The sequence below is a fragment of the Plecotus auritus genome, assembly GCF_963455305.1.
Source record: "Plecotus auritus genome assembly, chromosome: 4".
NCBI lineage: Eukaryota > Metazoa > Chordata > Mammalia > Chiroptera > Vespertilionidae > Plecotus > Plecotus auritus.
Window position 1 is genome coordinate 186,721,755 of NC_137775.1, and position 26,989 is coordinate 186,748,743.

General features: G+C 55.5%; 1 protein-coding gene across 2 annotated transcripts in view; it reads left to right on the plus strand.

The window, feature by feature from the left end:
* Positions 1–26,989, plus strand: part of EEPD1 (endonuclease/exonuclease/phosphatase family domain containing 1) — a 74,358-nt gene that overhangs the window by 40,773 nt on the left and 6,596 nt on the right. For both annotated transcript variants that reach the window (XM_080666295.1, XM_080666294.1), the window contains 4 exons: positions 5,237–5,288; positions 22,100–22,210; positions 24,105–24,239; positions 26,234–26,372. In XM_080666295.1, the coding sequence (XP_080522421.1) occupies positions 5,237–5,288; positions 22,100–22,210; positions 24,105–24,239; positions 26,234–26,372 (437 nt within the window). The remainder of the gene's footprint in view (positions 1–5,236; positions 5,289–22,099; positions 22,211–24,104; positions 24,240–26,233; positions 26,373–26,989) is intronic.

The window sequence follows — 26,989 nt, forward strand, 5'->3', positions numbered from 1 at the left end:
ATGGGGAGAAAAAAAAAAGCAACCCCAAACCCTTAATTATTGATAGCTGGCCAGCGTGCATAAAAACCAAAAACAAACAAAAAAAGAGTGTTGCTTACTTTAATTCTCACAGGATTTGATGCTCATAAAGAATCTATAATAATAAAAGCGTAATATGCTAATTAGACCAGACGTCCTTCAGGGGCTGTAGGGAAGCCCGGGTCCCCTCCAGCCCAGGTCGCGGGTGCCAGAGGGAAGCCAGTGCCGGCAGCCGGGGGAAGGAAGGCCTACTCTTGCACGAATTCTGTGCATCGGGCCTCTAGTTTTTATATAATGCAAAAGATTAAGATGTTGGAAGAAAGCCTGGTGAATGGCATGGGATGGCAGAAAGAAAAGACAAGGTCACCCCCGGAAGATCGCATCCCACAGAGCTCTGAGCACCTTCCTACGGGAGGACCATGGGGAAGTGGAGGTGCAGAGGGGATGGGGTCAGCCACAGTCTTCACCTGCGAACGGGTGAGGTCGTGCAGGAGGCGAATGTCCCAGCAGTAGAGGCAAAAGCTCATTTACCTGGTGGTTTCTTCCACTTCCCCCAAGGAAAGCCCCGGAGTAGCCAAAGAGGACTCAGGGAAAGCAAGTGTGGCTCAGTGGTTGAGCGTCAGCTCATGAACCAGGAGGTGACGGTTTGATTCCGGACAGGCCACATGCCCAGGTTGTGGACTCGATCCCCAGTGAGGGGCGTGCAGGAGGCAGCCGGTCAGTGATTCTCTCTCATCATGGATGTTTCTATCTCTATCTCCCTCTCCCTCTCTGAAATCAATAAAGATATATTTTTTAAGGAGTGGCACCACCTGCCCTGCCTGGTTGGCTCAGTGGATAGAGCGTTGGCCTGCAGACAGAAGGGTCTCAGGTTCGATTCCGGTCAAGGGCACACGCCTGGGTTGCGGGCTCGATCCCCAGTGGGGGGCGTGCAGGAGGCAGCCGATCCATGATTCGCTCTCATCATTGATGTTTCTATCTCTCTCCCTTCCTCTCTGAAATCAATAAAAATATATACATTTTTTAAAAAGTGGCACCAGGTGGGGAGTGTGCTGCTGACAAAGGGAGCGGGGTGTGGGGAAGTGTTTCCCAGGCTCGCTTCCACTGGCCGCTTCCCACAGGGGGTCTGACCATCTTCTGCTGTTTCCTGTTAGCACTGGGCTCTGTCACCTCTGGCCAGTGGTTTGTGCTTGAAGAGATTTCCAGAAGGTGCTGTCCTGGTCCCACGCGGAGGGTCTCGCTGGGAGCCGGGAGCTGGGGCGCCTGCCAGGGACTCAGGAGCCTGGAGACGGGCGCTGTGGGGCCTGGAGGAGCAGGACCTGACTCAGAAACGGTTCTCTTCGGGGTGCTTTTCCCACGTGGACAATGACGAACCTTCAGGGAGAGGAGGAGCCACTTTCCATCTGCTGCACAAGCCGCTTGCTGAGAACAGCTCCGGCTATTCCTCCCGCCCACCCTGTGCCTGCACCCCTGTACCTGTCCGCTGAGGCCACTTTCCCGGGGCCTCTCTGCTGGGTGCAGAAGCTCACAGCGCCCGGGTCTGCCTCCTGGAGCGCCCTCGCCTGGCTGAGGCTGGGTTTGCGCTCACTGAATCCCCAGCGCCCAGCCGTGCCTGGTACACAGCCTTACATGCTAGTGTTTTATCTGTGCCGAGACTGGACGGCTCCGCATTGCATCGCTGTGCATGTACTGTTGTATCTCAGCCTCTAAAATGCGTCACTGAGTAAATCAGTGAAACTCAAAGTGCCAGCAAGGGAGCTAGAGAGAGACCCTGACTCGGAGCCTGGGTGCAGGGGGGCGTGTCACCCTGTAGGTGTGTTACCTGCCCCATCAGGGCCAGTGAGGTTCATTCAGTCTGCAGCCCGCGGCCACCCTTTGTCTTCTGCATCTCCAACCTTGCGGAGTTTCCTCCTGCCGTCGGGGCCACGTTCTGCCTGGCACGCTCCCCCTCGCCACTTCTCGTTCTGCGTAGACCTCACCGTGGCAGATGCTGGCCCGGGCACTGAGCAGGACCTCTGCCCTCTGCGCCTTCCCTCCCGTGGCGTGTCTAGCAGCCGTGACTGCACGCCTTCTAGGTCTTTCTACGTGTTGCCCATCCTGACTTCAGGACTGGCCCTGGCCGTTGCCATTTTTCTAAATAAATGACTGCTTGTGTGGGATTTGCCTGTCTTCTCAGAGTGCTGGGCCAGCCCGGGCCACCGCTGACACGCCCCGTGTCTCCCAGCTCCGCTGGCCCACGTGGGGACCCGGAGGGTCTCAGGCAGACAGGCCTCCCGGGCCTGTGCCCAAGCAGCATCCCGGCCCCTGGGAGCCCTGTGGGAGCCGGGACCGTGCTGTGTTCATCTTGGCCCCCCTGGCACCCGGCACGGTTTCTGACACTTAGAAGGACTCAGTGTGTGTTGGTGGAGTTAGCAAGAGGATGGAGGAAGGAGAGGAGGAGCAGGATTGAAATGAGAGATGCGAGTCCCTTCCCGGGCGGGGAAGTTAGAGGTGCCGAATGGAGCATTTGGTAAACGGGTTTGCGGCTCCTCGACGTGTGAATTCCCTCCCAGGGGGTATCCGATGTGCTAGAAGAATCTGGTACCAGAAATGTGAAATAGAGACTCCGCTCTGATAGTCTCCTACTGGGTAAGGAATAACGCCAGGATATCACGTAACAGGACCCATCCGGACACACCTTAGCACTGCAGCTGCGAGGAGGGAGAAACGAAGCAAGCATGGCCCGGAGGGAGGGAGGGGAGGTCCGTGTGCCCGGAGCAGAGGGCGTGCCTGCCCTGAGCCCCGAGGTCTGTGAATTGCTGCTGCTGCATTGCACTTCCTGGAGTTGCTCTTCAGTAACTCCTGCCTTTGCTTGGCTCCTGCTTGCTGAGTTGTGCAGACATCATTGTACAGAGAGTCCTGCAAGTTAAGGTGGACCTTATTGTGGATAGAACCCCTTTGGAGGGAGGCACGGGGTCCCGGAGAGGCCCCTTTCTGCTGCAGAGAGCCTGTGCAGAGAGCCCGTTGGGGGAGGAGGCCAGGGGGGCTGGTGACACCAACAGCTAATCACTAAGCAGATTATCAGGGTGAAGAGGGAGCTGGTGACACCAACAGCTGACCCTCCCTCAGCACCCTGCTGAGCTCGCTGCTTCCTCCCTGCGCGATGAGCGCACACCGTGGCTGCCTGCTCACTGTGACCCTGGCCGCTGTCACAGAAGGGGAAGTACCTCCCCGGGAAACCTCCATCCACTTCCGGATTCTCTCCCCGAGGGTGCTGCCTGCGGCCTGGGCTCCGGCCCCCGGACTGGAAACGGGTGGCTGTGTCCCCCCTGCCCTCTCTCTCCCCCTGGTGCCTTTGCCTCTGCTGGCCCTCTGCGGGGCGCCTTCGTCCCTGGCCCCTCCCCCTGGCAAAGCTTACCGGCCCCTCCACCAGGAAGCCTTCCCTGACCTCAGCTGGGCCGGATCCTCTCTGAGCCTTGGCCGCCCCCTTGGCACACTGTATGTCATATTCTGGTCTGACTATGGCCTCCAAGGGGCCGTGAGCTCCTTGTGGGCGGGGAGCACGTCAGAGTTAGCGTGTACCCCCGTTACCCCCACACAGTAGGGCTCGATCCAGGTGCTGAGCCAGTGAGCCCTCGAGCAGGCCTCCGTAAGCAGTGATCTCGCTCTTTCTTGTCATCCTCGGAGGGCCGTCGGGGAAGATGGCCACTGGACATGGCCCCGGTGTCCTTTTCTGTATTCCTCTGACTTCATCCAGGTACCTCACGTGAAGCGGCTGTCCGGTCCTTTCGAATTTCTTGGGGTGAAGGTACATGACATAAACTTCACTCTGACTCGAACCGGGTATGCGTGCAGCTCAGTGGCATGAAGTACGCTCGCTTTGTTGCGCTCCGTCACACCAGGCATCGCCAGGGCCATGTCCCCATCTCAAACCAAGACTCTGTCCCCATGAACCACTCACTCCCCTCCCCGCCCCGGGCCGGGCCTGGGGACCTCCATCTACTTTCTGTCTCTGTGAATGTGATACCTTAGGCCAGTGGTCGGCAAACTCATCAGTCAACAGAGCCAAATATCAACGGTACAACGATTGAAATTTCTTTTGAGAGCCAAATTTTTTAAACTTAAACTATATAGTTAGGTACATTGTTATTAACTTAATTAGGGTACTCCTAAGCTGGCCTTTGCTAAAAACTCAAGGGGCCAAAGAGCCGCATGTGGCTCGCAAGCCACAGTTTGCTGACCACTGCCTTAGGCCACTGGTCGGCAAACTGTGGCTCGCAAGCCGCGTTTTGCCGCTCTGTTGACTAATGAGTTTGCTGACCACTGACCTAGACTCTCGATTCCAATAATTACAGGCTGTTGTTGGTCCTTGTGATTAAGCCCCTATCCCAGTGGTCGGCAAACGCATTAGTCAACAGAGTGGCAAACCGCGGCTCGCGAGCCGCATGTGGTCCGCGAGCCGCAGTTTGCCGACCACTGCCTTAGGCACCTCAGAGGCATGGAATCACACGGATTGGTCCTTTGTGTCTCGCTTATTCCACCTCATAATGTCCTCAAGGTTCATCCAGGTAGCACAGGCCAGAGTGTCCTTCCTGAATTTGTTTTTGGGTTTTTCTGTGTGTGTTTTTTCTGTTAATCCTCACCCGAGCATATTTTTCCATTGATTTTGAGACAGAGTGGAAGGGAAGGGGAGAGACAGAGAAAGAGAAACATCGATGTGAGAGAGACACATGGATTGGTTGCCTCCCACACGTGCCCAGACTGGGGCTGGGATGCCATCGAGGTATGTGCCCTTGACTGGCATCGAACCCGGGACCCTTCAGTCCATGGGCCGACGCTCTGTCCACTGAGCCAACCCGGCTAGGTCAGCGCCGCCGTCTTTGGAAAGCCGAACGACCTTCCACTGCGTATGTGCCCACGGATGGACATTGGGTTGCTCCCGCTGTTGGCTGCTGAGAGCAGCGTTGCTGTGAATGGGGTGTGCAGATACCTGCTCGAGGCCAGGTTTTCAGCCCTCCTGGGTACCTGCCCAGAAGCGGAATTGCTGGCTCAGACGGTAAAATCGCTTCCACCATTTAGAAACCTGCTTAATAGTTCCGTAACGGTCATTTCAGTTCAACCCAAGGCCACCGACGAGGGGAGGTGACGTCGAAACGCGGCTGAAATTTCAGCCTTTTGCCCTGCGACCTGCTGACATGAAATGGTTTGTTTTCAAGTGTGGTTTTAATTTTTCTTACAGCATCAAGCTTCTCGCTGTGCAAGAGCTCCTTGACAGAGAGGCCCTGGAAAAGGTAAATGTTTTGTTCTTCCTACCCCACACCCACACCCACACCCACACCCACACCGAAAACATGCAACTCCCTGTCATCCGAGAGGGAGCTGGCTGCAGGCTGGGCTGTTACTTGTGTCCCAACAGTCAGTGCACCACGCAGAATTGTAGTCAAAACCCCCGCGTTGCTCCTAAGCCGCTAACACTTGCAGATCCCGCCTGGCTTGGCCTTCGGGGCTGTGCGAGGGCAGAGGCCCCCGCCGTGGGCCGTGCTCTGGGGCAGCCACCGCGCTCCGGGCCCCACTCGAGTGCCAGGGTCCGTGACAGCCACTCCCCTGCATCTCTGCCGTGTGTCATCCTCTGGGCTAGTGGATGACAAAACTGAGGCCCAGCGAGGGGACGAGCTAAGCGGCGGGGGAAGGAATAGAGTCCCGTGGTTCCATTTTGCAAGTTAATGCTCTTTCTAATCCCTAGCCAGGGGTGGGCAAACTTTTTGACTCGAGGGCCACAATGGGTTCTTAAACTGGACCGGAGGGCCGGAACTAAAGCATGGTTGGAGTGTTTGTGTGAACTAATATAAATTCAGAGTAAAGGAGCGGAGGGGAGAGCAAGAGAACCGGATAGAACAGCCGGATCCGGCCCGCGGGCCGTAGTTTGCCCACGGCTGCCCTAGACCAGTTCGTGAGATCGAGGCCCTTTTTAGGCTACTTCTGAGCTTTGGGGAACTCCCTCCCCACCTCAAACCAAGGTTTGCACTGTGCCCTGGAAGAGATACCGGTGCACCTCGGCTTTCTAGCTTCAAGTCAAGGCACAGCTGGGACCCCTGGCCGGCTGGGGGTTTGAGGTCTGTGTGTGAGGTGGGTTGGCTCCCAAAAGCAGGCTGGGCAGGTGCCAAGGAGGTCAGGCTCTCCAGTGGCACTCACAGACCCCCAAACTCACACCCAGCTGCTCCCCTCGGTCGCTGCGGCCTCTTCCTAACTATGGGATTACAGGTGTTAGTTAGAATACATAACGTTAACATGAAGGAAAGTAGTTAGAACCCAGCCAGTGTGGCTCGGTGTTTGAGCGTCGACCTAGGAGCCAGGAGGTCACGGTGCGATTCCCAGTCAGGGCCCATGCCCCAGTTGCAGGCTTGATCCCCAGTGGTGGGTGTGCGGGAAGCAGCCGATCAATGACGCGCTCTCCTCGTTGATGTTTCTATCTCTCTCTCCCTCTCCCTTCCTCTCTGAAATCAATAAAATTACTTTTTAAAAAGTGGTTAGAGAGATAAGCACTGGCGTGATATTTTATTCATAGAATTGTTTGGATTAGTAGTTGGATTGCAGGTTGACACTGACGCAGATTAAGTTTTTAGGCACCAAGCCGTGATGTGGGCGGGGGGTGGGGGGCAGGGGGCGGGGGGTAGGGGGGACGGAGGGAGGGGGTCTGGGCTCGGGGCTCTGAATCTCAGGTCAGAGGCAGCCGATCCATGATTCTCTCTCATCCTCAGCCTCGTTTCCCTTCCAGGTAAAGCAAGGAGCATGCTGCCTATGAGCTCAGAGGCACAGGACACCCGGATGAGTTAGAGTAGCGGAAGGGCTTTCTAGATGCCAGGCACTCAGGCCATATGAATTCTTAATTACATATGAATTCTTAATGAGCACCAGCCATAAGGCGCACCAGGTCCAGGAGTGCACGCAGCTTCTTTGGATGGGCTTGGGACTGTTAGAAGGTTACCGCTCCTGAAACAAGTCTCTTCTCAGTAGTCACTGCAGTTCTTGGTTTTACTTCCCAGATTGAACGCACACAAAAACACACCCAACATCAGACCGAGCAGGTAAACACGCGGAGGCCGGAAAACGCCGCAGGAAAATATCGGCCAGGTCTTTGGAGCTGTGTTACTCTCCGATCTGGGGGGGCCGCACAGTGAATCCCACCTGGGGGGCCAAGGGCTGCGGGGTCCGGCAGAGAAGGGGGCCGCCGTGCGGCGGGGCGTACGGTGTGGCTCAGACAAGCTCCTTCCACGCGGTGTTATCTTGGAGTTGCTAATCCTCTCTGTGCTTCCGTTTCCCAGTCTGTAGAGTGGAAATCCTTGTAATCCCCACTCCACAGACGTCTTGAAAAGACTAAGTAGACAGTCCGCGAGAAAGACTCAACACTGCCTGGCGCTGCCTGATCCCCCAAAGTTAGCTGCAGCTCCTGGGCCTTCTCCTTCCTCTTCCCCCGCCTCCCTCTCCCTCACCAGGTCTGGTCACGGCTTTGTACTGTTCCCTGTCTCCATACGTGACCGGCAGACAGCTTTACACGAGGGTCTGAATGGGCACGGGGCCCGCCGGGAGCCAAGGCCGCTTCCTTCTTCCTTCTTTTGTGTTGTGTGCACGCCAGCTCAGTCACTCACACTACGGGCCTCTGTGGCGCTCTCTGCGTGCCAGGCAGGTAGCAGACGCTCCAGCAAAGTCCAGAGGCAGCCAGGGGACATGCACGTGGTGGCCAGTTGCATTTGAGTGGCAGGTGGAATGTGACCTGGCACAGACCTGATTTTTCACCAGTTTACAGGAGCTCAGGACTCACAGGTCCGTATCCACCTGGACGAGTGGGAGGCCCACCAGGAAAAGCTCTTGGTAACTCGGAGAGCGTTGCTGCCGGAGCCTGGTCTGCGGACCAGCAGCCTCGGAAGCAGTTAGAAATGCAGTCTCTCAGCCCCCCTCCCCCAGACCCCCACCTAAGAACCAGGAGGTCACGGTTCACTTCTCGATCAGGGCACATGCCCAGACTGCGGGCTCCATCCCCAGGAGGGAGCGTGCAGAAGGCAGCCACTCAATGATTCTCTCTCATCATTGATGCTTCTATCTCTCTCTCTCCCTCTGCCTTCCTCTCTGAAATAAGTAAAAATATTTTAACAATAAGCTATAAACCCTACAGCTAATAGTCTTAAGTCTGTCTACCAATTTCTTATTTAAAAAAATAAAACTGTTAGACCCACAGAAGGTGGTTTAATGCGCATAAACGTCAGGACGCGTGGCATCCCTCTGAAGAAGCCTTTTGGATCCGAAGGACTTTTGTCGAACATCCCTCAGGGGCCGAGAGCGAGGACCTGCTCTGAGAAGGAAGCTGCCCTCGGCCGTGCTCTCCGCTTTAAGGGCAGGACGTTTTTGTTTTCCTGAACTGAAGTCACACAGACTTAGTTCCCAGGCTTTATAAACAGGCCCACCTAATGCCTTTCAAACATGGCATTGCATGAAAGGAAATAAAAATATTGGTACAGCTTGATTTAGTAAGATCATTTTTCAACGACCCTTTCAACCCGCTTCCTGCAAAGCTGCAAACAATAGCTTGGCCGTGGCCTCCAGCTGGAGGTCACCCTCGCCTGAAGGGCCAGAGGGCGGAGCACGGACCCACCCAACCCTAGACCTGCCCGACTCATGGCCATTGCCTGTGCTACTCTCACCCCCACCCCCTCCAGGCTCCCCGGCCTCTGCAGGCCACGACTTAGCCGTCCATCAAAGCTGACGGCGTCCATCTCCATCCTCTAGAACCCGGGCTCTGAGGGTGCACAGACTGGGGGTGAGGCCACTCTGCTGTGCTCTCCTAGCTGTGGGACTTCTTCGGCCGGTTATTGCCAAGCCTCGGTTTCCTTTTGGCATGGGGGTGGGGGTGTCACAATGATACCGACTTCATAAGAATGAAGTGAGATAATGTGTGAGCTAGAAGGGATTATGTATATGGTAAGCACCAGAGCAATGGTGGCTAATTCTGTCCCTACTCCTGCTAATTAGCGGCTGCTGTGGCCATTGACATATCATCCTCATCACCATTGATAACTTCCTCCTCCTCCTCCTCTCTCGAAAATCCCAACTTGAGGTTGATTTGTTGCCATTAGTGGCTGTTGAAAAGGACCCCCCCTCCGGGTATACCCCTCCTGCCACATTGTCTAGGACAAATGCCTGCTAGTCGTTCATGCCTGCTGCTGCCAGATGTTTCTCCCAGACTTTCAGCTTTGACGTCCGGTTCTTAGTCTAGCGCAGTGGTCGGCAAACTCATTAGTCAGCAGAGCCAAATATCAACAGGACAACGATTGAAATTTCTTTTGAGAGCCAAATTTTTTAAACTTAAACTTCTTCTAACGCCACTTCTTCAAAATAGACTCGCCCAGGCCGTGGTATTTTGTGAAAGAGCCACACTCAAGGGGCCAAAGAGCCGCATGTGGTTCGCGAGCCGCAGTTTGCCGACCACTGGTCTAGCGGTTCTGCAGGTGGAGCAGGGGATCGCTAAGTCTTCTGGGGCTTCATGCATGAGATAAAGTGTGTGCACTTCCCCAGCGAGCTGGGACTGGACCTACTGATCTTGGTACTTGCACCTAGGAGCTGTGGCGGGCAGTAGTGGAGTTAGAAGTTCACAACTTTGGGGGTTTTCCAGGAGGAAATAGGAGGTACATAATTGTCACGTAGATGCGTGTGAAGAACCTAAGGATGCTTGTACCTGCGGTTGGTGATGGTGTTTCTGAGCATACACACGTGTACATACATGCGCACTGGCTCTGTTGTTGCAGTACACGCTTCCAGAGTGTTTCCCGGTGATTTGGACTCCGCTTAACTTAGTCTGTGTGACGGTTGAGTGCTGACTCTGGGCCTAAATTGCACTGCACACCAAGGGGGTGAAGCGATGGAGATACATTTGAGTGGCGTGGACAGGAACCCAGGATGTCGGAGCTGAGGGGACCCCCCAAACCATCCCATCAGGCCTGTCATTTGCGGGCAGAACACAGACCCTTCTTCTTGCCCAACCAGCTGAGCCACCCACCAGGGGAGTTCACATGTTCCGGAAGCTTCTCCATGGGGCCCCTCAGGTTCCCAGCTCTGGGCACTGGTGAAGGAAGGTAGGATTCATTTCTCTACCCAGGAAAGCTGTCATATCCTCAGTCACCTACAAAACACAGCCCATGACGAAACGTCCTCCAGAGAAGGACAGAGAGCCCAGGGACACCGGCGTGTTCTGTATGTGGTCAGGCCCAGTCGGTGTGAGACAACACGGCACACGCCCTGGGGGTGCAGAAACAACAGCCCTCAGGCACATCCTGTGACTGCGCTTTGAGCCCGTCGTGGCTGTTCCGAGGGGCCATCTGGCTGGTAGAATGTCTGCACCCCCATTCTTCCGGCATCAGGTCCTCCACTGGTGGCTTCAGACACGTTCAGCCCAGAACCTGACATGTGTCACTGCTTGTGCTTCGCTCTTCTGTTGTCCGCTTTCTCTTCTCTCCTGAGCTCGTAGTTTTCGTCAGTGTGAATCCTCACCCTGCACAGCTGCCTGTAACTCCTGGGAGCCGGAGTTGTATGACTCCAATAAATCATGGTTTACCTGAGCTGATCTCTAACCAAGCCCCAAACAGTGTGATTTGAAAAAATGTTGGCTTTCTATCATTAGAAATTATCATTAAATCATCTTACCTAGAAGTGAACATTTATATAATGCAGTTGCTCATTTTTTGTGTAATTTCTATATCGCTATTTGTTTTTATGATGAATACTTAATGAATTTAGGTTGGCAGTATTTTTTTAAAAATGTTGGGAGCCATTTAGAGACAATGCTATGAATTTAGGAGTGGGCAGGAAAGAACTCGCGCCTGGAACTTGTTTCATCCCGGTCGCTGCTGCGCTCAGAGAGTCGGAATTGAGTGCCGTCTTCTCCCCGGGAGGTAGTCCTTGGTGGTTTGATTGCTTTGTCTTTAGTCTCTAGAAGTTCTGAGCTCTTTACTTTCTTAGTGGTTGCTCTAGAGTTTAACATATGCATCTTCATTCATCAGATTCACTCTAACTTATTTCCCTGAGCTATAGACACATTACTCAGGGATGGTTCTCTTCCCTCTTCCCCTTTTGATGCTGTTGGTGCGCATATTACGTCTAAACGCACTACAGACCTGACTATACGTTGTTCCAATCATTGCTTTACATATTCTTCCTCTTTTATTTTATTTTTTAATATATTTTATTGATTTTTTTTTTTTTTACAGAGAGGAAGGAAGAGAGATAGAGAGTTAGAAACATTGATGAGAGAGAAACATCGATCAGCTGCCTCCTGCACACCTCCTACTGGGGATGTGCCCACAACCAAGGTACGTGCCCTTGACCGGAATTGAACCTGGGACCCCTCAGTCCACAGGCTGACGCTCTATCCACTGAGCCAAACCGGTTTCGGCACGTATTCTTCCTCTTTTAAAGAAGATGAGAGAAGAAAGGAGCACACATGTATATTCATAGAGTTGTCTACATTAACCTTCTCATTTTCCATTTCCGGCTTTCTTTCTTTGTTTCTGTGGATTCACGTTACCATCTGGCATCACTTTCTTATTCTAATGCAGCTTTGCTCCTTCCCATCTCCTTCGGGCTGTCGTCCACTATGTTACATTTCTACATGTTACATACCCAGTCATACATGTTGTTTACACAACATGAGTAAAGGAGGAAATATGCACTTATCCTGTCTTGTATAATTACATACTTACCTTTCCTGGTTCTCTTCATTTTTTTCACGAGGATTCGAGTTGGTCTGGGTCACTTGCTTTCAGCCTAAAGAACGTTCTCTAATATTTCTTATAAGGAAGGTCTACTAGCAACTAATTCTTACAGTTTTGTTCGTCTGGAAGTGCACTGCATCTTCCTTTTTGAAAGGTGGTTTTTCTGAACTTAACCCCTTGTGGACCAGTAGTTTTATTGCTGGCTTTACCCAGTAGCCAGATAAGTTTCTATTGAACGAGTACAAAAAACGTTTTACATAAATGTTAAAGGCACGCTTTAAAATTAAATACCTATTGCATTTTGAAGTGAATCTATTACATGTTCTTCTAATATGTCATTCCACTGCCTTCTGGCCAGTGTTGTGGATGAACATTCAGCTGTTAATCACATTGGGAGCAGGTGACTTGCAAGCTGGATGTATGCCTCGGCCACTGTGTTTACTAAAGGGGTATTGCATTTACTGGGTTCTGAAGAGTGACTCAGTGTCCCAAGGCTTGTTTGAGGAAACTTTGAAGGCCTTTTCTACATAAAGTCCAACAAAACATTTCACATAATCTGGCAAAGAGAGAATGAAAAGGAGAGAGCATCACGCTCTTCTTGTAAGACCAATGACTTTGTACTAAGAAATACTGGATTTTGCCAAAACCGGTTTGGCTCAGTGGATAGAGCATCAGCCTGCGGACTGAAAGGTCCCAGGTTCGATTCCGGTCAAGGGCATGTAACTTGGTTGTGGGCACATCCCCAGTAGGAGGTGTGCAGGAGGCAGCTCATCGATGTTTCTGACTATCTATCCCTCTTCCTTCCTCTCTGTAAAAAATCAATAAAATATATTTAAAAGAAAAAGAAATACCGGATTTTGATTCTCAAATTATATGTTATTAAATCAATTGAGTAAATTACAACCAGCATTTGTTTCATTATACCTGTATACGAATGGATGGGTGGATAGATGGATGCATGGATGGATGGATGAGTGGATAGATGGATGGGTAGGTAGGGGGATATATATACATACACACACATAGTTGGCAGGCAGACAGATTGCCATATAAAACTTTTTATTTCCATGAGTCATGGTCAAAATGTTTGAAAACTGCTGTCCTAGACTATTTATTGGCTTGGAAGAGAGGAAGGAGGGCTCGCCTGGACAGGCCTGCTTGGCCATGGGTGTGTCCTAAGCACGTCTCCCTCCTGCCTTGTTAGGCTCTGGACTCTGTTTTGCTTTTCAACAGAAAGAAAATCTGTCCAACTCGTTGCATTCCCTTTCACATTGCTGCGTGTGGCCACCACCTCATGGAAACACCCCCATTGCCATGGTGACAAGAGTTATATGCAATTTCCTGTCTTGTTCGGTCCACCCTCAAATGCTTCTCTTATCAGGAAATGCTAACAATGAGTTGGTATGAGAGAACTTTCAATTCATTTTTTGACAGAATTCTGAGACTTTTCATGAATGATTCATTCATTTCTTCAGAGCATGACTTAATGTTCAGCCAATTTGGGGCTAATTTGTCATTTTAAACGAAACAGAAGGGCAGGCATGTATAACTGTTTGGCTCTGCTACTGAAAACATTTATGCTGCTGTTCTTCGCAGGGAAGATGACTGAGCTGGTCAGGAAGGCTTGCTCGGACAAAATTGATTCCATGGAGAGATCTATCAAATCGTTAGCTACCCATTTAGAATGAGTGATTCCTACAGGTGATAAAAGACTGTGTGGGTGGCATTGAAATGGTGAGTTTAGGCCTTAATGAGATTTGAAACTCCTGGGAAAGCATCCAACCTGCTTTCCGAGATTTTGCTTTGCCTGCCTAGAAGTGTACTGACATCCCTTATGAACAGAATCCAAGACTCGTTTCTAGATCCTGGACTTGGTTTCCCTACGACACTCTGCCCTGGGCTACCTCCCCACTCCTTCCCTTGCCCTAAGCCTGTCCCATCAAACTCTTGTCCATGAAATACAGACTGACTTTCACATGCAGAATTAATGAGGTGGGGAAGGACAGCCAGGGATGGCAAAGCCACTCCCCATTTGTGAGTTGCTCCAGAATGACCTGCCTTCCCGGTTGCCTGTCCTGGCTTCCGACACCAGGGGCCAAGCAAGAGATTTATCCAAGTGGTGGTATAAGACCGCGATGAGTCACAGAGCACCCCTCTGATGTGTTCAGCTCCGGGAAGCCACAGGGACAAGTGCCCGGGACTAAAGCATGATCCTCAGCATTTGCAAGCCGAAGGGCTGGACCTGGAAGGGAAAGGGACACGTTCTGGGGTTCTTCCTGAACCCCACCATTAACACCAGCTCCTGGGGGATCAGTAAAGTCTTTCCCCCAGATTATAAAGTTGTGAGACTGTAGTTTGTGTTAGTGCTCATCGTTTCTATCCAACAGGCTTGGTCTTCCCCGCTGTCTCCACCTGGCCAGAACCCTGCTGAGGAATAAATTGCTGCATATTGATTGTTCGTTTTGTGTCTCGTTATCCAGACACCCGTGTTGTGCAGTCAGTTTGAGTGGCTACATTTGAGAATAAGAGGGGAAGGAGGAACAAGTATTTTTAGGCATTGGTTCAAGATGTGGCAGGGACATTTGTTAACGTTGTTTTGGTCCTTAATTTATTTATGAAGAGCACTTAGTCAGCTTTTACTTATGAAAAAGAAGTAACTGTGTGTGTGCGTGCACAAATGCATGTCTTCTACATGGATAAACTTCAAGCCAATTCATCAGTATTTATATTACAGCCAGGAAAGTGAAATTTCTAGAAAATGTGAAGGCAGAGAGAAAAATGAAAACATGAAGTTACTATTTGGTCTCTGCGATTTACTTTTTTAAAAATGTATTTTTTATTGATTTCAGAGAGGAAGGGAGAGGGAGAGAGAGACAGAAATATCAGTGATGAAAGAGAATCACCCATCAGCTGCCTCCTGCACGCCCCCTACTGGGGATCACTCCCGAAACCCGGGCATGTGCCCTGACCAGGAATTGAACCATGACCTCCTGGTTCATAGGTCTACACTCAACCACTGAGCCACACCAGCCAGGCTCTGCGATTTACTTTTGTTGTCCAATCCCTCCTTTGTATCGTTGCCAGAGTAACTCTTCTGAAACACAAGTCTGATCATATTGCTCCTCTCCTTGGCAGGAAGCTGAGTGGCATGATGGAGTCAGGTAGAGTTGGGATTTGGGTCCTGGCTCGGCCACTTGGCTCTGGCTGGTCTTCATCCCTCCAGCCCCGTGTTCTTCGTGTCTCTGGGGGGATGAGGCCTCCGTGGCAGGGCCCGGGGTGTGAGTCGCAGCAGCGACCTGTGTAAGGAGCGTGCGGTAGTGCCTGGCACGCGGCCGGCCTCCTAGCGGACGGATGAGCGCTCTCGATCTGATTCAGACATAATGTCCCGTGTGCTGTGGGCACCGCCACGGCCCTGGCGTGCCGCGTGGCTTTTGATACGTCCCTCCTTTCTGTCCTGTTTGCTGTCGAGCCACCTTCTCCCGGGATGTTGGAAGGAGCCCAAGAAGCAGGCTGGCTGTTTTTCAGTGCCTCTGGCAGAAATGTGATGGGAGCGGGCGGTGGCGGGAAGACAGCCGGGGGCTGGCTCTCCACCTCTCCCGTCGGCACAGGGCGCTCAGGACCGGTCGTGTCCGCACACCCCAGGAGGAGGGCGCTGTTTCGTGGCGGTCGCTCCTGTGCCATCAGGTGTCTGGGGCAAAAACTCACAGTCCCCCCGCCATCCCTGGCTGCCCGCACAGAAAAGGACGACCAAGTCTGCGTGGTTTGCCCGAGATAAAGCAGGAAATACGCAGGCGTCCAAGACTAGGGGGTGGCATCATGCACATCAGCCTAAAACAAGCCGTGAGTCCGTAAGCCACGCTCTGCAGGCGCACGTGCGTGGTTATTGCCCGAGGAAGGCGGGCTGGAGGGCACCATGTAGAAGAGCTGATGGCGGGCGAACAGCCAGCTCCCGAGGGTCTGTACGCACCAACGGTTTCATGGATCGGCTCCTCAGGGATGCGGGGTTCTTCACAGACACGCGTGGGAAATGCTGGGAGTCTTGTGTTTGACGTGAGTCTGAGAAGATCTGTGTCTGGGGTTTAAAAATATGCGGGTGTCCCTGGGGGGGGAGGGGAGGGGAGGGGAGAGGAGGAGAGAAGGGGGGAGGGGAGGAGAGGGGAGGGGAGGGGAAAGGAGGGGAAAGGAGGGGAGAAGGGGGGAGGGGAGGGGAGAGAAGGGGAGAAGGGGGGAGGGAAGAGGGGGGAAGGGAGGGGAGGGGGGAGGGGAGAGGAGGGGAGAAGGGGGGAGGGGAGGGGAGAGGAGAGGAGAAGGGGGGAAGGGAGGGGAGGAGAGGGGAGGGGAGGGGAAAAGGGGGAGGGAAGAGGAGGGGAGGAGAGGGGAGGGGAGGGGAGAAGGGGGGAGGGAAGAGGAGGGAGGGGAGGGGAGGGGAGGGGAGAAGGGGGAGGGAAGAGGAGGGGAGGAGAGGGGAGGGGAGGGGAGGGAAGAGGGGGAGGGGAGGGAAGAGGGGGGGAGGGGAGGGAAGAGGGGGGGAGGGGAGGGGAGGGGCAGCTAATGGAAAGGGCCAGCTTTGCTCGGCCCCTGCGTTGTCCTCTCGGGGATTCAGCACCGAGATCATCGTGTCCCACCCGGATGTGTCGGCCTCTCTCTCCTCCCGGGCCTCACCCTTTCCGTTGCCTCATCTGAAACCTCACAGGTGGAAATGCTCTTACTGATAACGTGCCACGTGGGAGGCTTTGTGTGGTTCCGAGGCCCTTTCCCCTGTCTACACCCACCGCACCTGTGTGTCAGCCTGCTCCCCTGACATTGTCAAAGGGGGAGAAGACTCTAGAAAAGCAAACGTCTGGTTGGCTACATCACTGCGGTTTGTCTTAGGAAGTAAGTTACCGTCATCCGACGAGCCGGGGTAGAATGTGACATCTGCTTACAGGTGAAATGTGACATCCGTGGTTGGTGTTCCCTGTTGGCTGTTTGAGCATTTCATTGGGAAGAACCAAGGAAACTCCGACCCCTCGGCCTTCACTGTTGGCACGTTTCTCAAGCGACGTGAAAACATTGGCATCTGTGGAATGGCACGCGGGTGCCAGCCGTGGTGCGGCCACCCCAGGGCCTCTGCTGGGATCGGGGCGCTTGGCTCTGCCTGCAGCTTTCCTCCGCTCGCCGAAAATAGCCCCAAACCCTCCAAAACGCGTTGCTATTTTCAGACTTGCCTCCACTTGGAATAATTAGTTTCAATCATTACTCACAAGTTTCTGCCTAATTTGGGAAGAAGTGCTTCTTTTATTTGTCCCCAAACTGTCTTTTCTGAGCTCTGAAAAGTCTACGTTCCAGAAATGACTGGGCTGCACATTCCTCTCCCAGGTGCTCAGTGACCGAGCGGAGGGACGCTGGGATAAACTGCCGGTGGCAGGTCCCCGAGGGGGTGGCATGGCCCCTGCTCCCCGCCGGACCCAGGGCCCCATGGCTGGAGCACCTGGTGTCTGTCTGTTGGTTGGAAAGAGTGGTTCCTCTGCTTCACCTTAAACATCGAAGCCATTGCCCAAGTCCGTTTTTTTGTTACTCGTCACCTGGGGGTATTTTTTCCATTGGTTTTTAGAGAGAGTGGAAGGGAAGGAGGAAGAGAGAGAGAGAGAGACATGTGAGAGAGGCACATCGATTGGTTGCCTCCTGCACATGTCCCGACCAGGGCCAGGGATCAAGCCTACAACCCAGGACGTGCAGAGGGCCTGTGGTGGGACGGAGCACGGCTGGTTTGCAGGACAGAGAGGTCAATGTGGCCGCAGCACAGAGGCTGGGGGTCAGAATGATGAGATGAGCGTAAAGGGAGGGTCAGAGACCTGGCCGTGCTGGGCCCTGCGTACCTTATTCTGCGAGCGACCATGAAATCCCTGAGCCTAGTGGACAAGAGACCCGGGATTGGAAAAGGCCGCAGGGCCTCCGTGTGGAGTGCAGGGTGGAGCGGGCCGGCGAGGTCACAGACGCACCCGCGAGCGTGCAGGGAGAGATGAGGGTGGCGAGAGGCTGTGGGGGGCAGTGGGCAGGTCTGCGAGAAGTAGGAAGTAAGCAACGTTGGCCTAAAAGAAGCCACAACAGGTCCTCAAACACCCACGTGTGCCTGCGCACAGCAGCAGCAGCTACAGCAGCCAAGAGGTAGACGCCGCTCAAGTGGCCGTCGCTGGTGAGTGGACACACGGAACGTGCCCCCTCCAAACCCCGGAGCAGTACCGAACCCCAGGAAGGAGTGATGAACTAACACCCACTCCAACACAACGAACCCAAGCATTTTGCCGGGTGAACAAGCCAGACACCATATCGTATGATCCCTTCCTAGGAAACGTCCTTAGGGCCGGGGGCAGACGGGCGGCAGCCAGGGGCTGCAGGAAGAGGATGGGGAGTGACTGCTTCAGTGCTACTGGCTTCTCTCTGTGGCTGACAAAATGTTCGGGGACGAGGCAGAGGTGATGGCTACGTAACACCGTGAAGCCACTGAATTCTTCACGTTCATTTGGACTCTAAAATAATTAATTTTTTATATGTGAATGCTATGTCAATCATAAAGAAATTGACCTGAGCCCTGGCCGGTGTTGCTCTATGGTTAGCGCGTCGGCCCACGCACCAAAGGGTTGCTAGTTCTATACCCAGTCAGGGCACATGCCAGGGTGGTGGATCCATCCCCAGTAGGGGGTGTGCAGGAGGCAGCTAATTGATGTTTCTCTCTCGTCGATGTTTCTATCTTTCTCTTCCTCTCCCTTCTTCCCTCTCTAAAATCAATTTTAAAAAACGTATTTTCAAAAATAGGCTAAAAAGAATCAAGAGAAGGGGAAAAGAGCACAACAGTATCATCACAGTCCTAACTCCCATCAAAGATTAAGAGTCTTAACATCTGCTGAAACCAGTTTGGCTCAGTGGATAGAGCGACGGCCTATGGACTGAAGGGTCCCGGGTTCGATTCCGGTCAAGGGCATGTACCTTTGTTGCGGGCACATCCCCAGTGGGAGGTGTGCGGGAGGCAGCTGATCGCTGTTTCTCTCTCATCGATGTTTCTAGCTCTCTATCCCTCTCCCTTCCTCTTTGTAAAATATCAATAAAATATATTTAAAAAAAAAAAAAAGAGTCTTAACATCCAAAGACTGGGAGAACAAGAGCGACGTTGGGCACATCCCTGAAGGGATGGCCAGGCGGTGGCCACGTGGAGTGAATGGCCACAGCGTTCCGTGGCGTGGGCCCCTCCGTCCCTATTCCAGCTTCCATCTCCACGGAATCTCTGACTTGCTCTTACTCTCCAGTGAACGGCAGCCCTTGCGAAATAAACGTTTTAATTGCCCTTGAAAGTTCCCTCCCCTCAACCCCCAGCTTATTTTTAACCACCTTGTTCAGAAAACACGGGCTGAGTGAGTCTGGGAAACGCCAGCCGGGTCTGTCGACAGGAGGGCGCGTGGTGTCACCACCTTGTCTGTAAAAGCAGCTACTGACCAGCTGGCGGTGGTGGCCGAGGAAACGTCTCCTGGTTGGCTTTCCGTCTTCCTCGGCGTGATAAGAAGGTTTGAGCAAGGATACGTCCCTGAGTTCCTTCCAGATCCCCGTGGAAAGAGCGTGTTCGTGGAGCTGACCTCGAAGGGGCTGGTGGGCAGGGGGGTTGAGGGGCTGCGAGCTCGTCACTGCTCCCCAGGGATGGAGGTGGGGCCTGGTTTCGCTCCAGAGAACCCAAAGTGTGTGATGCGTGTGGTGCAGTGACATCGCGTGGGCCGTGGGCTTAAATGGTGTTTCCTACACCTTCTCTCCTAAGTGCACTGGGCATAGCCCTGGGCTTGCATCCTGCCTGGCCCCCCTGCTGGCAGGGAGCGGCCGTGGCGTGTTACCTCTCAGGTCGTCATCAGGGTCGCCTGTGACGGTCTGTGAACCGTGCCCGCCAGATGACTGGCACTCAATAGATGCTGGTTCCCCTCCCCACCACCTCCCGCTCTGACCCTCTTGTTTAAAGCTTCAGAAGTGAACCTGGTCCTGGGTTGGCTGGCCACCAGTGTTTTCTGACTATGTTTGGATTTACCGAAACTTCACAGATTAATTTACTAGATATTAAAACTAAACTTGCCCTGGCTGGGTGGGTGGCTCCGTTGTTTGGGGGTTCAAGTCCCTGTCAGGGTGAATACGGGAGGCAGCTGATCCATGTTTCTCTCTTATATTGATGTTTCTCTCTCCCTTCCTTCTCTCTTTCTACCTCTAAAAAAAAAATGTTCTTATTCCAGGCAGTTTTGCAAGAGTTCCTTCAGATGGAATCCTTCTCGTCGAGTTCACACAGCCGTAATGACAGGAAGAGGGAGGAAGGATTTTAATGTTTGTGAGAATCTTGTGTTTCCTTTCCCATTTCCCCACTTCTCCCACTCCTGACTTCGAGGGCCCCCTGTGGCCACCCCAGCTGGCTGTGGGCGGGGTGCTGCCACCCGCTTTGGTCTAAGGTTAGAGAAACACGCCTAGCCCGTGGTCCTTGTAACTTGTCCTGGGAGAGAGAAGCCAGGGAGAGGGACGCCCGTTTGATTCATCTTCCTGCAGGAATCTGTGGCAGGCCTGCTGTGAGCCATCCCTGCAGCTCCCTCACGCCTTCTCCCACAGGTCGTCTGCGAAGAGCCGGAGGCAGTGTCTCAGGGTGTGGGGTGGGGCCGAAATGGGATTTGCTTGAGCGGAATGACACCCGCTGTCTGTGCAGACCGCAGCACTAGCCGTGTGGCGGCCGAGTCTAAGTCAGCGATGTGTGGCCTTGTCCACAGCTTCTCCGACCTTATAGGGTTGCTTGGGGATCGTCACACCTTCATCCCTGGGGAGTGCACGCCTTGGCCCGGCCCTCAGAAATTCCGATTCCGCCAGGGACGCGGCCCGCAAACCTGTGGGTTACCAACAAGAACCAGCGTGATTCTGAGGGCGGCGGCAGGTGGTGGGTTAGCCGCTGGGGTTTTAGAAGCACAGCTGGTGTGGGGGGAGGGGGTAGCGTAGGAGTGCTCAGGTGTGCAGACCCCAGTTACCTGGGAGACTGTTTCCGGCCACACACAGCCTCCCCCTTTCCACTTCCACCGCCAGCCCTGGTGAGCATCCCAGCTTCGAGAGCAGCATTTCTTGCTTCCTTCTGCTGTGTGGGCGGAGAGCCACCTGTTCTGGATAAAACCTTGGGAGGCAGAGTTCGGGTGGGCGGGCTCGGGGTGCTTCTGTTTTCCCTGGCAGTTGGACGGAGGTCTGGCACAGGCGGGCTGGCCCACCCCTGTGAGGCAGGGGCAGGAGGCACGCCTGGCTTCATCCCTCCCTCTGACTTCCAGCTGCGTGACCTTGACCTGAAACCCCCACTTGGGCTTGGCTGTGCCCTGTGGCACTTGGCTCAGAGACCCTGTGGATGCGGTGGGTCCGGGCGGGGCCTGGGAGTCTGCATGCCCCGGCAGTTCCCACACGATCCTGATGGTGCTCGGACCGGCCCCACTGGAGTTCCCCAAGACTGTCTTTGGGAGTGAACCTGGGAAACTGTCACCCGGGGTCACCTCCCACATGCCGCCCTCCGGTCCAAGTGGCATCCCCGGGAATGGGACTGTGTCGGCTGGACTCGGTTTAGGGTGTGAACAGGGGAGTCACCTGTCCTCAGGTGCCCGCAGGCCCTGGCGAGAAGCCGCCCGCGACAGCAGGGCGTTCCTCTCCGACAACACGAGGGAGAGCAGTGTGGTAGTCAGGGTGGAGCTGGGGTCGGTGTCTGCACCTCCTAGCCAGCCCGGGAGGAAAGACCACCGCGCAGTCACCCGTCCTCCCTTGTTGGTGCCGACCGGGCCCCCTTGTTGGTGCCGACCCGGGCCCTCCTGGCCCCTCGGCTGCACGAGTTTTGCAGGGATGGAAAGGCTGTGACGACGCGTTCTGAACTGTGGGCGCCAGAGGCCGCGGAGAGAGCCCCTTGCTACGAAAGAGTCCCCTGGGGATCACTGTGCATATCATAGTACCAGGGGTCCTCACACTTTTTAAACAGGGGGCCGGTTCACTGTCCCTCAGACCGCTGGAGGGCCGGACTATAGTTTAAAAAAAAACTATGAACAAATTCCTATGCGCACTGCGGGCCCGGGACGAGTCGGCTGCTAAGCAGGACAGGCAGGGGCACCCGGCGGGCCGGATCCATGCCCTCGGCGGGCCGCATGTGGGCCGTTTGAGGACGCCTGTAACATAGACGGACAGTCTGCTTTTCAAGGTGTGGTGCCTGGGTTTCGTCGCCTGGTCCTTGCACCGGGATGGAGCCCGCCGTGAGCACGCTGCCCCAGGATTCCCCACCGGCTGGCTCCCGGGTCACCCCAGCCTCACGGACCGCTCTGTCTTTGTCTTTACAGTTCTGTGCGGAGCTCAACCAGCCGACCCTGCCCAACATCCGCAGGTGGAAGGGGCCTCGGGGGTGCTGGAAGGCCGCGGTCGCCGACACGCCCTCGACTCAGCTCCAGAAGGTACCTCCTCCCCAAAGCGGGCCTTTTCTTCACATTTCACTGAAACGTCCTTTTCCCTCACTTGACATTTGATCCTTTCCTTTGCCACCATCCTCGATGCATTTTTGTCTTTCTGCCTATTTTTTCCACTCATTTCTAAACTCCTGGTTCTCGGTCTGTGCTGAGATCAGAACAGACGGCTCCCCGGGCAGAAATGGGAGTTTGGGGTGTTGGGAGGGGGCAGAAATCCTGTTTGGAGCTGAGGCAACAAATGGGGTGTTTCTGTGCTTTGTCCTCTGCCGAGCTTATGGAGGGCCTGCTGCTCGTGGACTGAAAACTTGGGAGTCACTTAATTCACTCGCCAAGGGCTCGCTGCGGGTGGTGGAAACTGTGAAAATGGCGACAACGTTCAGCAGATTTTAATTTTCAATGTTCTTTCCTTAGTATCGCCCATGTGGCTGTGTGTATACATTTGCACTCTCACATATCCCATAGAAGGCCAGTTTTTGCTCATTTGGAAGGTTCGATATCTGTGGAGTTTCAGATTTTAAAATAGACCTTTGTTAGTTAATCATGGGTTGGGAACTGTGTCATCACATAATTTCCCTATAAATGCAGATGTTATCATTTCATCTCCAGTTTAGCAAATCCTATTTAATAAAAGCCTGATGTGCAAATTGTCCCCTGGACTGGGAATTCCACTGGGAGTTTGACTGGGAGTTCGACCAAGGGGAGGGCCAACTGCCCGCGGCCCTTCCCCCTGGCCTGCCCCGCCCCGGCCAGCAGCAGTGGCAGGTGGCTGGGGGAAGGGAGGCCCTGGCTGGCAGCCGGCAGCTGCTAGGGACCCTACCCATCACGAATTTCGTGCACTGGGCCTCTAGTATGCTTATAAAGGACATAGGCATTGTCCTTCTGTGAGTGGCATTGAGATTTGGGGCTTGTACGTGATAACTGTAAGCGGATTACCGTTACCCAGCCATGGCGGACCATAAGGTCTCTTCTTAGCGACTACTTAAACACACGCTGGAAGCCGCCTTTCTCCGGCTTTACGCGTTGGGGTGGGGATGCTTACTGTGGGAGACAGCCCTGTGCACTCTCCATAGGCTGGGAATAGCGCTGAGCTGGACGGAGTAGGTCTCGTTTTTACCACCCTGGCCCGTGGGCCTCCCTCCTCAGTCCACACAGAAATCATAGCACCTTGCTTTGTTGTTGTTGCTAATAGCACTTGACACATAGGCAGGTTCATGATGCTCTCACAGCCCCTTTAACACTCGGTAGTCATCAGTTCAACAAATACCCCCCTACCACGCCCCCCCCCCCCCCCCACTGCCAGGGATGCCAAGGCTCGGCCCCAGGCACCGCATCCTGCCAGCACGGCCTGTCTGCCTGCCTCCTTCCGGCCCTCACAGCGCCTGCTCCCGGCATCAGGCCCCGGGGGCCCTGTCCACCTTCGGAGGGCTTGACCCGTTCCTGCATTGGGACTGTTACCCCGACCTCCGTTCACCCTGTAAATGTTGGAGGTGCGCCTACCAGGCCCCGCGTGCTGTACGCAGCCGGCAGTCGGTCAGCACACCCCGCCCTTGAGTCTTCTTGTTTGGATTCCCCCCAGCATTGCCATTTACCAGCTGTGGGTCTCGGGGGAGTCACTTACCCTCTCTGAGCAGCTGGTCTTCCTCTGGCCGTGGGAGTGGGAGTAACCACCTCATAGGACGGGACGATTACAAAGGTGCCCCTACCCACACAAGGGAAGCGCCAGGCACCCGGCTGTACGGAAAGCCCTGGAAATGGGGGAACTGGTGGTAGGAGGTGTCTGGAGGGTGAGTGTGTAACTCAGGACCTCCTGCCTTGTCCGTCCCCTATCCTCCCAGCCCCGAGACCCACCCCTCTCCAAACTAACACCTCTCTTCTCCCGCAGGGGGCCGGCTTCTCGGGGTTCCTGTGGGACACGGGGGCCGGGGTGGAGCTGAGAGACGCCGCCTCGCAGGAGAGCTCCCCAGGCAACGGGCACGGGAAGGCCACGGGCCCCAGCCCGTACCTGGCGCGTTTCAAGGTACCCGCTCCGCGTCACCGCGAAGGCCCGCTTCTCCTAAAGGGGAAATGTCCTCTGTGAGCTGGGAGCCAGGGACGCCTCGGCTGGGAGCCAGGGACGCCTCGGCTGGCCTGCCTCCTGGGTTTCCCTTAGCGGTGACCTTGCCAGGGCAGGAATGAGGGGTTCATGGGGACCCGGGCTCTGAGAATCCCCACATCTGGGCGGGAAGGACAGCAGGAGCTGGACCCCAAACCTGGCACACCAAACCCCCCCCCCCCCCCCGGGAGACTTCCTTAAACTCCGGGACTCCCGGACCCCGAGCCTTCCGGAGTTTCCGGGACAGGGCCCAGGACGGGCCAGCTTCTCAAGCATCTCCCTGCTGCTCCAGCACCTCCCCACTCCCCTCCCACCACCACCACAGCAGCTGGGGCAGGGACCGGGGCCCTTCTCCTCCTTACCAGGCAGAAGGGGGCCCTGGGGGATCATTTGGGTTGGGAGGGGCCTCTGGGGTGTGGGGCCAGGACGGCTCTAGATGCACCCTCACCTGTGCGAGCGTGGGTCCCACCAGCGGCAGGAGCAGCCTGCAGACCTGGCGGAGCTGCCTCTCGGGTCCCGATACCCCGGGCAGTGTGGGCGGACGGCGGGCGGGCAGGTGCTGGGCGGCGCGGGGAGGAGCGGCCCGCAGCCAGGACCCACCACGGAGCTGGCAGTCCATTGACTGACCCCCATGGCACCGACCTGTGCCTCACAGGGCCCGCAGGTGTGGCCCCTCACTCAGGGCGTCAGGGCTGCCCCTCCATGGGCTGCAGAGCAGGTCTGGAGCTGAGAGCCGCCCCCAGCCAGCAGTTCCTCCCTGGGCCCCGGCTCCACTGGCGGGGGGCTGCCCTGCGTTGGGGGCTGTGTTGAGGGGTTGGGCTCATGCCCTCCTCCCACCTGTGGCTGTAGAGTTGCAGGGATCCGTGAGCACACACCTGGGGAAGCCGGGGGGCCTGCTCCTGGTACCGATGTGGAAACCAGCTGGGTATCCTCTCTAAACCCTCCTCACAACATCGGGACCCCTTTTTATGTTCGGTGGTTGTACCAGCTTCGGCCACAGGGCGACAGCCAGCGCCCGCGGGCTCTGTAAGAGGCGGCCGACGAGAAACCGCTCTCGTGTCGGGAGTGATCGGCCCACATTCTCCGAATGAAGCAGCCCCAGGCAGGCAGGCCCTCAGCTGCCTGTGCTTCGTGCCCCGTCCTAGGCCAGGCAGCAGCACAGGGCAGAGGCGGGGCTTCTCTCTCGGGGCTCCCCAGGTGGGGTTTCCCTGCCCACATGAAGAGGGGGTCTCTGCGGTCAGAGCCACAGCTGCAGAGAGCTCCTGCTGGGGGATGGTGGCAGGCCGGCTCACATCTGTAAAACTGGCAGCCGCCACTTCCCGGGGCCCCCTGCACGCCCTCCCTTCCCATCAGTGCGTGGTGTGGTTGCCGTGACAAACGGAAGTCAGGATTGCCAAACCCCAGCAGCCAAGTAACAGGGCGAGCTCAGAGACTAGCCCCACCTGCACCCTGAGGCCTCCTCCTGGGGACGAGGACAGGGCAGAGCCTGTGCGGCAGGTGAAAGCTAACATGGGGGCGCAGGGGCCTCCAGGGGGAAAGAAGGCACCTCGGTGGGGGGATGTGTGTGGGTGGGGAAGGGGGCGGGGGATCCAGGCAGTCCCCCACCCCCGGGAGGACCCTGGCTTTGTTAACAAGCAGCTGCTAGAGCCGCCACCCCTCCCTTGTAGTTGCTTAGAGGGGAAAACCCTGGCATTCCAGATGGGCCAGCTCCCCAGGCCCAGCAGGAGAGGGTGCGTGTAGGGGGTGGGCGAAAGCACATTTAGGTCTCTTCCTGCAGGGCCTCTGACCCACCTTACAGGGCCGCTGCCTCGCCTCCGGCCGTCCACGTTGTGTGTGAAACCACAGCGAGTCGGTGGCAATGGAAACCGGGGACAGAAGCCTCTAAGCCCATCCCTGTTGCTTTGTCTCCTCCTGTCCAGGTGGGAAGTCATGACTTGACCCTCGTGAACCTTCACCTGGCGACCCTGCCCCTCCCCGCGGGGGAGAATCCAAGCAGGAATCACAGCGATGGCCACCGTGCGGCCAGCTTCGCCCAGGCCTTGCAGGAAACCCTGAAAGGTGGGAAACGGTCTTTCCCTGGGGCAGGGCCGAGGCTCCCACTTCTTCGGGGCGGGCAGGGTGGGCTCTGCCAGCATCTCTGGTCCTGCAGGCTGGTCCTTGGATGGGCAGGGTGCATGGTGAGGGCACAGGAGGCGGCCCCGCCCGCACCTTCTGGAGCCAGCGCCCTGTGCACGGGGACCTCCTTGTCTCTGCGCGTCTAGCACGCGCGGCCCACAGCATCGGCTTTGTGGCTCTCCGCCTGTCTGTGATGGAAAGGATTGGGGGTCGATGACACCACCTCGGCTGTGCCACCATGCTGGTGCCGCCTGCGTCTCTACACGCGCTCATTTTGTGAAGGAGAGACGGCTGGTGACAAGCGACAGGAGTGGGAAGTCCCGATCGGCGGGCAGTACGTGCGTTTCTCGCTGGTGGGACGCAGACAGCACTGACGGCCCAGGGCTCTCAGCAAAGCTGCTTTTCATCTCGGCCCGTCGGCAGCTGCAGGGCCTCCGGCACGTCACCCGATGGGGACCCAACAGTGCTGCCCTCAAGGTGCCTGGGGGCTCGCTGACCGGGAGAACCAAGCCCATCGGTGCCGGTGGACGTGTGTTGACTCGGAAGATTCCAGAGGGATT